Raw genomic sequence first — 9628 nt, 5'->3', positions numbered from 1 at the left:
GCAATCTTTGCTTATAAAGCAATGATTGTTTTGGCAATCTAGCAGTGTAAATTTGTTATTGTAATGAAGGTGAGAATCAGTCCGAATATAACAAAATTAATATATTTCAGTGAGTATAAGTAATACAATACAAACTAAATTAAAGCTGATCTAAGTAGAGCTAAAATTGTTAATTTCAGCAAGGCTATAAAGGTGAGGTTGCTAAGATAGTTTAAGTGCACAGTGAAAAAATTTGTATACCTTGTTTTTTCACAAAACTACATTATAAAGAGAATTCTTAAAAAAAAAAAAAATTTAAGGTAGGCTTGTTTGACTGATTGTCTAAAAAAAAAAGCATAGCATATATACTGACTGTATATATTTACAGTAGGGTATATATGAAGATAAAATGTACACCACTGAAAGATCATCTTGCATAGACATGGGAGTGTGTAGTTAGTGTAATATATGGCAGACTAGTGGCTAGCTTAGCAAGATAATGTTCACTTCCATTTGCCTCTGAACATTTACAGATGAAGTTCTATACTGTATAGGCATCATATGGGTGATGTGTTCAATATAAATTTGCAACATTAAGCAAAGTTTTAATCTGTGAAGTAATATATTGTATATACACAGTGATTCATCACTGGTTCCTCCTCCTCCTCCTATGACGCCAAGCATGATCTGCTTGGTGACACAGTCGACAAGTTACGCTTCCCTTCTTGCACTCTTTATTATGTGCTATATTAGTGATAATCATGGTTTGAAGCAAGTACGAATAAGACACATTTGCAGTGCTTGAGTATCTTTATTGAAGAAATGTTTTTCCTGCACAGCAGGTGTTTTTCAGTCTATAGAGGAACGAGGACAGAGAGGTTTATACTGGAGCCAGTGGAAGACGTGGCAAGGTAGCACTTGAATACATCACAGTTGGAGAGGAACCACTAGTGGAAGGAAGTCAAGCCCACAAGGTGAGCCAGATATTAGCAGTGGACTGGTACAAGATATCCTCTGTACCAAAATTTCATGGTGTTGCTGTATCGGACAAGTATCGCAATATCAATAAGTTGATGAGTAACACACATGAGCAACACCTTTGAACTAATGATACTTGTGAGACACAAAACACGACCATGGAATCTTAGTACAGAGCATACCTTGTACAAGTCCACTTCTAACATCTGGATCATCTTATGGGTATAACTAGTGGTTCCTGCTTACCTGTGATGTCTTAATAACTGCACCTCAACACTATTTCCACTATAAAGGTCACGGTCTTCATACCTCTGTAGTAGACTGGAAAAAGAAAAAGCTGCTATGCAGGTGAAATATTTTTCCAATGAAGATAAGGTGTTGCATATGTCTTGCTCATTAACTTCTCAGTATAGTACTGTATACCTCTGATGTAATGAGGACACGTATAAATGAAACATTTACACAACCCGAACATAGGAGAAAGAAACTTATGCTGACATTTCAGACAGACTTTGACCATTAACTAGTTAATGGTCCAAGTGGACTGAAACATCATTATAAGGTTTTCTTGTATGTGCAGTTATTTGTGAAATGTTCCAGTCATGGCATTGTGCCTTTTTATTCTTTTGGAAAACATTTAAATATAATCTAGGAAAGGCTTGTAACTGTGTAATTAGAGCACACTACATTGTTGCAAACGTGGGTACTGTGTCGAGCCTGGCACAGCCATGACTCCAACTCTGCCGCCACTAAAGAGAGATGCACATGAACATTTATCCTAAATTTTCAAGCCTACACTAGGTATCAATTAATCACCATCAGTGAGCAGGGGTTCAGTGGTCGCAGTAGCTCCTCACAGTGCCTCTCACTGTAAACAGCTATAGCACTGCCCTACATAGTCACAGTAGCTCCTCACAGTGCCTCTCATTGTAAACAGTTACAGCACTGTCCTACAATGTCATAATAGTATAACACAACATAACTTTTAAGATATACCTCAGTGTAAAAATCCTCTGGTATTTCCATGCTATATCCTCCATAGTGACCAGACACAAAATGAAGTATTATATAACTGTATATGTACCAGACTGTTATACAGCCAGTACGCTTGCCTACCTGGAAGTTGTTCCGGGGGTCAACGCCCCCACGGTCCAGCTGTGAGGGCGTGCCTCAGGGTTATTCTTGATCTCCGAATTTTTCAGGGAACTCTTAAGAGTATAGCACTGATATTTTGCATCATGACCTGCTCTGTTTGTGTTTGTATGGTTTGAAATGAAAACGTGAGTGCGCAGTAAAATGACTTTTAACTTAATTGTGTAATCTTTTTAGTCCATTATGGTATTCATGTCAAAATTAACTTTTCAAGGCATTCCAGTATATAATGCTGACATTTTTGTCTGGTAATATTAGCAAAGGAAGCTTTGTCTTAGAAAACTACTATATACTATATATATATATATATATATATATATATATATATATATATATATATATATATATATATATATATATATATGTGTGTGTGTATATATATATACAGTGGACCCCGCTTAACGATCACCTCCCAATGCGACCAATTATGTAAGTGTATTTATATAAGTGCATTTGTACGTGTATGTTTGGGGGTCTGAAATGGACTAATCTACTTCATAATATTCCTTATGGGAACAAATTCGGTCAGTACTGGCACCTGAACATACTTCTGGAATGAAAAAATATCGTTTATCGGGGGTCCACTGTATATATATATATTTGGTAAATGGCATTGTAAAAGTTCATTCAAAATTTGAACAGCACACAAAAAAGGCCTTCACAGGATATGCTATTCAATTCTGAATGCAATTTTTTAAGATTGCAATTTTAAAATTCACACTATATGGAGGCACTTTATAGGAGCTTGCTTGCACCTGGTCAACTTGATGCAGCTTAGTAAAGAACACAACAGTGAGAGAATATAATTGAGACACCAGATAATGTTACTAGTAGGGTATACCATGTGACCCACAGTGTTACTAGTAGCACTGTGACCCCCAGTGTTACTAGTAGCACTGTGACCCCCAGTGTTACTAGTAGCACTGTGACCCCCAGTGCTACTAGTACCATGTGACCCCAGTGCTACTAGTACCATGTGACCCCAGTGTTACTAGTACTATGTGGCCCCCAGTGTTACTAGTAGTACCATGTGACCTCCAGTGTTACTACTAGCACTGTGACTCCCAGTGTTACTAGTATTATGTGACCCCCAGTGTTACTAGTAGTACCATGTGACCCCCAGTGTTACTACTAGCACTGTGACTCCCAGTGTTACTAGTACTTTATGGCCCCCAGTGTTACTAGTAGTACCATGTGACCCTCAGTGTTACTAGTAGTACCATGTGACTCCCAGTGTTACTACTAGCACTGTGACTCCCAGTGTTACTACTAGCACTGTGACTCCCAGTGTTACTACTAGCACTGTGACTCCCAGTGTTACTAGTACTATGTGGCCCCCAGTGTTACTAGTAGTACCATGTGACCCTCAGTGTTGCTAGTAGTACCATGTGACTCCTGGTATTACTAGTAGTACCATGTGGCCCCAGTGTTACTAGTACCATGTGACCCCCAGTGTTACTAGTAGCACTGTGACCCCCTGTGCTACTAGTACTGTGACCCCCAGTGTTACTAGTACCATGTGACCCCCAGTGTTACTTGTAGTACCATGTGACCCTCAGTGTTACTAGTAGTACTGTGTGATCCCAGTGTTACTAGTACTGTGTGACCCTAGTGTTACTGGTACCATGTGACCCCAGTGTTTTCAGATAGTGCTGTTAGTAGTACCATGTGACTCCCGGATAGTGTTAGTAGTATTATGCAACTCCCAGATAGTGTTAGTAGTACCATGTGACCACCATATAGTGTTACTACTAATACCAGGTGACCCCCAGATAGTTACTATTAGTACCATGTAACCCTTCTTCCTTATAAAATTTTTGAGAGTTTTTATTGGCTCCAAACTCCTTCACAGTCAGACTTTCAGATTTTTGGTGTTCCACAGATAGAGCTTATTTAATGAGAGTAAGCACCCTCCCTCCCTCCCTCCCTATCTTTCACTTATTCACAATCTTACTACTACAACCACCTCTAATAAATGCCAGATGAACCAGGCTGTGATGGCTTATATAAGCCAGCAGGCCAGCAACAGCCTGATTGAAACAATCAGGACTGAAGCCTGGCTCCAGGCTAGGCTGTAAGGGTAGAAAATACCTCAGAACTGGTCATGTGTATCTCCCTCGTACCAGTAAACTGAGTCTTTCATCCAGGAGCTCCTGTTCACCTGCCAGGTTGTTTTCACCATTTTGTAATTATTATTCATGGGGAAGAGCTGATCACTGATAAATATATTCTTTCTAACAGAATGTGATTGAAATAAAAAAAAAATCAGAAAATTTACATAGTTCAGTAATATTGAATTTGTTTTTCTGAGAAATTCTTTTGTTTGGGCACCAATGGTCCAACCTTACAAAGGAAGGTCATATTTTTCATCAAGCTGTTGTTGAAACTAATTCAGGCAAGAGCACTTGATATAATTCTGACATCCTTTGCTTAATAATCTGAATTTGCTATATAATCTCTACAAACTCAATAGCAGCATAAAATAAAAAAAAACTTGGTAAATAAGCTAGCACTAGTTAAGATGCTAGATAAGTGAAAACATAAGCATGGCAGTAAGGGCCACAGCAAAAGCCTCACCACACTGGGTCACCACACTCCACAACTGAAAGTGCCAAAAAAAAAAAAAGAGAAACTGAATAGTGTAGTTGCTGTTTATTGAGACAGCAGATGTGTGTTTTACAGTTACTCTAGATCTTGGCCCTATCCATTCTGATAACAGGTCAATAACTATATTAGATATATGTAACTATTTTAACAAGAAAATGACTCCTTTAGATTAACCATTGAACAAATTTGGAGCAGAGAAGGATTAGTTCTGGATTTATATCAGGTGTAGGCTACAAATTTTATTCTCAATTTCACAGACATTTGCAGAACAGCAGTTGTCACATAAAAGGAAAGCAATATGTCTTGTTCTTGTTGTAAGATACACATACACTATGTTTAGTGAAGAACTTAAGAGTATAGTTTCAGATATTTGTTTTGGCATTTAATATGGTCAGGTTTGAGTTATGTCTATGAGCTTGTATGCCAGTATATATCCTCAATATTAAAATGAGAATATAATAGGACCTCTTTTATGAAATAAACTGAAAACAGCCTAATAAAACTTATGTTTCTTACCTGTGATTCGTTAACTAAAACTACATACTTTCGTACAAAAATAGCACATTGCTTTTATTCTGTACCACTCCAGATGGCCAGTGCTCAAGGGTCATGATTGAAACTTACACAAATGTAGAGCAAAATTTTCACTAGGATAACATTTTGCCTGTACAATGGCCTATACAACAGCCTTTTTGAAGTCATTGACTTAGAAAAACCTGTTGTATAGGCATACAGGCAAAACACTCAAAAGTTTTACTGTGCATCTGTGGCTATTTCAAGCATTCTGCTGGCAATATGCCATATCTCCACAAACCTGGATCTTGTTTGCAGCCACTGCAATAGTTAGCCAGAGAGAACATCTTAGCTATTCTTTTTATATATATATATATATGTCGTGCCGAATAGGCAGAACTTGCGATCTTGGCTTAAATAGCAACGCTCATCTTGCCATATAGGACAAGTGAAAATTTGTGCATGCAATAATTTCGCCAAAATCATTCTGAACCTAACGAAAAAAATATATTTGATTGTGTTTGTTTAGTACTAAATTATTGTAAACGTATTTAAAATATATTTAGTTGGGTTAGGTTAAAATAAATTGTTCTTGTTATAATAAGGTTAGGTAAGTTTTCTAAGATTCTTTTGATGCAAAATTAAAATTTTTTACATTAACATTAATGAAAAAATTATATCTTTAAGCTTATAAGAGAAAATTTCAGAAAGGACTTAATTTTAAATGAGTTCTTGCTAATTGACCAGTTTTACATATTCGGCACGACATATATATATATATATATATATATATATATATATATATATATTAATATATATATATATATATATATATATATATTATGTAGTAGTGACTGATCAGCAGCACTGTTCTACAAATGTTTTAACGGAAGCCAATATTAAGTTCAAATATGAGATTAAGAGCCGAACCTTGCCCCTATATAGGCAAATATGTAAATATACCCATTGCTGTATAGTTTCCTAATCTGAAACACCATTATAGGTTAGAGATCCTACTGCATACAGTACTATATACTCTATAATAGAGCCCTGACTTAGGACGTTCTGTATTACAACATTTTGCAATTAGGACATTGGCACTTTGGAACCAATTAATTAGTCATCTGCAGTTGTGATCAATGCTAATGTTCAAACAAATTTTTAAAATTTTTTTACTAGTACAGTACGTATTTAAATTTTGTGCACATTAATTTTATGCATGTATAGAGAACTTGCATTTATTTGGTAGAGATTGGGGAAGAACTATACATTTAATTTTTACAGCTTTCTGAAGAATGAATTATGTATTCAGAATTATTTTATTATTTTTTTCAAAATGCATTGGTATTTTGAATATGCTGTTTTCATGCATGTTTGGAGAATTCACATTTTCTTTTCGTAGAAACTGGTTAAGAATTCTAGATTAAATAATTACATTGGTTGGGCAATGGTGACTGCCTAGTTGCCTCCTCCCTTCACACAATACTCACCTATACCATCCATCACTACATACCCACCCTTCCCTTCACCCTTTTCCCTTTTGCCCCCTTCCCTTTCAACTCCTATCCCTCTCTGAGATAGTTCAGTTGCTGTCTGCCCCTACACTTATGTATTGTACTGAACAGTAGCTCTGCTCTATTTAACATGTATATTACATGTATAAGTTAATTACCCATGTTTAATACTTTGTCAATGAGAAGAAACAGTATTGAATGTATAATCTTGAGTAAATATTCTTCATTAAGACAATGAAATTGAATACTGGATATTTTGGCTCAAGAATGCATCTGTAATTATAATATGGGAAGGGGGCTTGGAAAAATAGGTTCCAAAGTTCTGAACACTTGACTTATGAACAAGTTTCAGGAATGCATTAACACCATAAGTTGGGGTCTACTGTATTTATGTGTGTGTGTGTATTTTATATTGTCTTCTACAGATTTTGGCATGTTCTGAGAAAAAATATAGATGCAGTATGATTAATGGTGAAAAAATACAAACTTAGGAGCTAGAGTATTGCTGTGGCATGATAGAATGTTCTATGCTGTATCTGCATTAAACTTTGTCTTCCTATACAGCATATGCACATTTGTTCCCACAGCAGAAAAAAAAAAAACTTGTGAATATGACTAGCTGTGACATATCCTAACTGTGTGTGAAGCAAATATTTCTGTATCCTTTTCATCCCAACTACGAAACCTATATCCTTGCTGGTCAAAACCTGACTAGGAGACTGTTATTATGCCTCTGGGCGAGTCTTCTCATGTCTTGTAAAAATTCTAGGAAAATTCACCTCTTGAATAACTGAAGGTTAATATGACCCCCCTGGTCATTTCATTGTGCTTGCTTGACCCATGTATGACCCTTGTAGGTTTAGCACTTCATTTATGATTAAAATAATTGCTTGGCCCATCCATTTGTCTCCCCTTATTTTCAAACCCACTGACTCCTGTTTTACAATAATTGGTGTACCTACTCTCTCCAGCTGATCTTATCCTTGATCTAGTATTCCTTTAATATTCCTGATTCACTTGTGCTTTGCACCAGTCAACCACTGACTTTGCAAGAAACACTGGCTCTAAAATGCTGATACTCTTTCTGTCCAACTTCAGATTGTTTTTGTTTAAACTAGCACATTCTTAGACCCCTTGTGTTACACTTGTTTATATTCACTTTTGAGTTAGACATTATTCCTATGGAAAAAATGGCATACTGTAATTGAGAACTTTCCATTATGCATGACATTCCTGTGATTGGTTTTGCAGCCCAGCACAAGCCACTTTTTTTTGGTCAACCTACTTATCAACCAGGTTGTTGCTGCAGGTGACCTGTATGTACCTAGCCATTACAACCTAGTTGATCTGGCACATGTTGCAGGTAGTGGTTTAGTGTTTCCTTGAAAACTGCCTCCCTTGTTCAAGTAGTATTTCATATCTGCTGGTTGAAGGTTGAAGAGTTTTGAACTATAGATGTTAACATTGTTCTCTGTGCACCTCAGCTCTTCACTGGTTTACTGTACATTCGTTTATGTATCGCTCCTTTCAGTGGGTTATGGCAGTTTACAGACTGGGGATGTGTCCCTCAAATATCTTCCATGAATTTGGTACATATATTACCAGGTATGTCTCTTCCCTTTTCCAAAGAGTATATTCCAAAAGCTTGAGAATGTTCCCAGTAGTTCAGGCTCTCGTATTTCTTCAGCCTCAAAAAGCAGTGCGAGCAAAGATCAATATTTGAGATGCGAGAGCACGATTTATTTGAAAATTACAACTGGTGGCATGATTACTGTTGTATTCATGGCCTTCGGGCCAAAGCAGTGCCTATTTGTAATTACCTGCTTCTTGTTACAAAAATACACCGGCTCTCATGATGTCCCATCTATTAAACAAGTTTGTAAAATTCTTTGTGCCGTATTTTGCGGCTTATTAGATGCATTTTTTCCATACACTGTCCCCAAAAACTACCTTGTGTCCTATAAACTGAAGGTCAGTGACAGGAGCTATAAGTTTAGGGTGTGGGGTGCGATGTAGCTCTACCGGTTACATCTAGTGCCGAGCCACTGAAACTAAAACAAGTCTTATAAGATGCGAAATACGGTAGTTTTGATTCAGCATTTTTTTCTTTAATTTCATCCATCTGTCATTTGAAATTTTTGTTATTTTTTCATTTACTATCTATCTTGGTCTCAATCTAGTAGGCTACCACTATCTGTAAACAAATACTTTTTTTTTTCACCATTGCTTTCCACAATTTACACATGTGACTGCTGGGTCTCTTCACTGGTGCTAAAATATCTTCTACATAATTATTTAATGTTCTTTTATGATTTTATAAGTGGTTATCCTTCCTCCTGGTATCAACAATAGTAGACACTGCTGTTTTAAGTCTTCCATCACAACTCATGATTTTCACTTCTGGCAGATGTTTTGTAGCATGTCTCCGAATCTTTGCTATTTTATCTACACAATTTCATTTAATGTGTGCACCACACAACTGCCATATGTTCATATTTTGATCTGATTTATTTTGTTAGCTTCTTCTTTCATCATACCCAAATTAATTTTTTTAACAGCAGCAGTCTCCCACCAAGGAAGGATGAAATGATAAAGTTTAACACATTCCCTATTCACTCAACAGTTGTCTTATGAGAAGTGTCCAGACATCACAATTCAAATAACTCTTGAAGTGCAATGTTCCTTCCAGAACTCTAGTCTGGCTAATTGATTTTCCCAGAATCTCTTCAGAAATATTATAGTATTTATGAATAAGTACTAAACCCATAGGGATTAGCCAAAACATGTGTGAAACCTATTTAAGAGTACATAGGATACGAGTAACAGCATAGCATGCATTTCTTAAAATTCATTTAAGTTATCTTCTGGTGATTGTCTTTCGAGTC

At 36.5% G+C, this 9628-nt stretch overlaps 1 protein-coding gene and 1 long non-coding RNA gene across 9 annotated transcripts in view; one reads left to right on the top strand and one right to left on the bottom strand.

Annotated features, from left to right (window-relative positions):
* The window catches only part of LOC128686390 (protein similar), a 688895-nt gene that overhangs the window by 7862 nt on the left and 671405 nt on the right, over nt 1-9628 (bottom strand). For 5 of the 8 annotated variants that reach the window (XM_070093685.1, XM_070093687.1, XM_070093686.1 and 2 more), the window contains one exon: nt 4943-5550. The exons of the other annotated variants lie outside the window; for them this stretch is intronic. In XM_070093685.1, the coding sequence (XP_069949786.1) occupies nt 5470-5550 (81 nt within the window). In that variant the 3' untranslated portion in view covers nt 4943-5469. Of the gene's footprint in view, nt 1-4942; nt 5551-9628 lie in introns of those variants that run through there. 8 annotated transcript variants of the gene reach the window in all.
* The window catches only part of LOC138853929 (uncharacterized), a 104975-nt gene that overhangs the window by 51649 nt on the left and 43698 nt on the right, over nt 1-9628 (top strand). The gene's annotated exons all lie outside the window — the stretch shown is intronic.

Source organism: Cherax quadricarinatus, chromosome 43 (assembly GCF_038502225.1).
Source record: "Cherax quadricarinatus isolate ZL_2023a chromosome 43, ASM3850222v1, whole genome shotgun sequence".
Taxonomy (NCBI): Eukaryota; Metazoa; Arthropoda; class Malacostraca; order Decapoda; family Parastacidae; genus Cherax; species Cherax quadricarinatus.
This window is presented reverse-complemented; position numbering and strand designations above follow the sequence as displayed.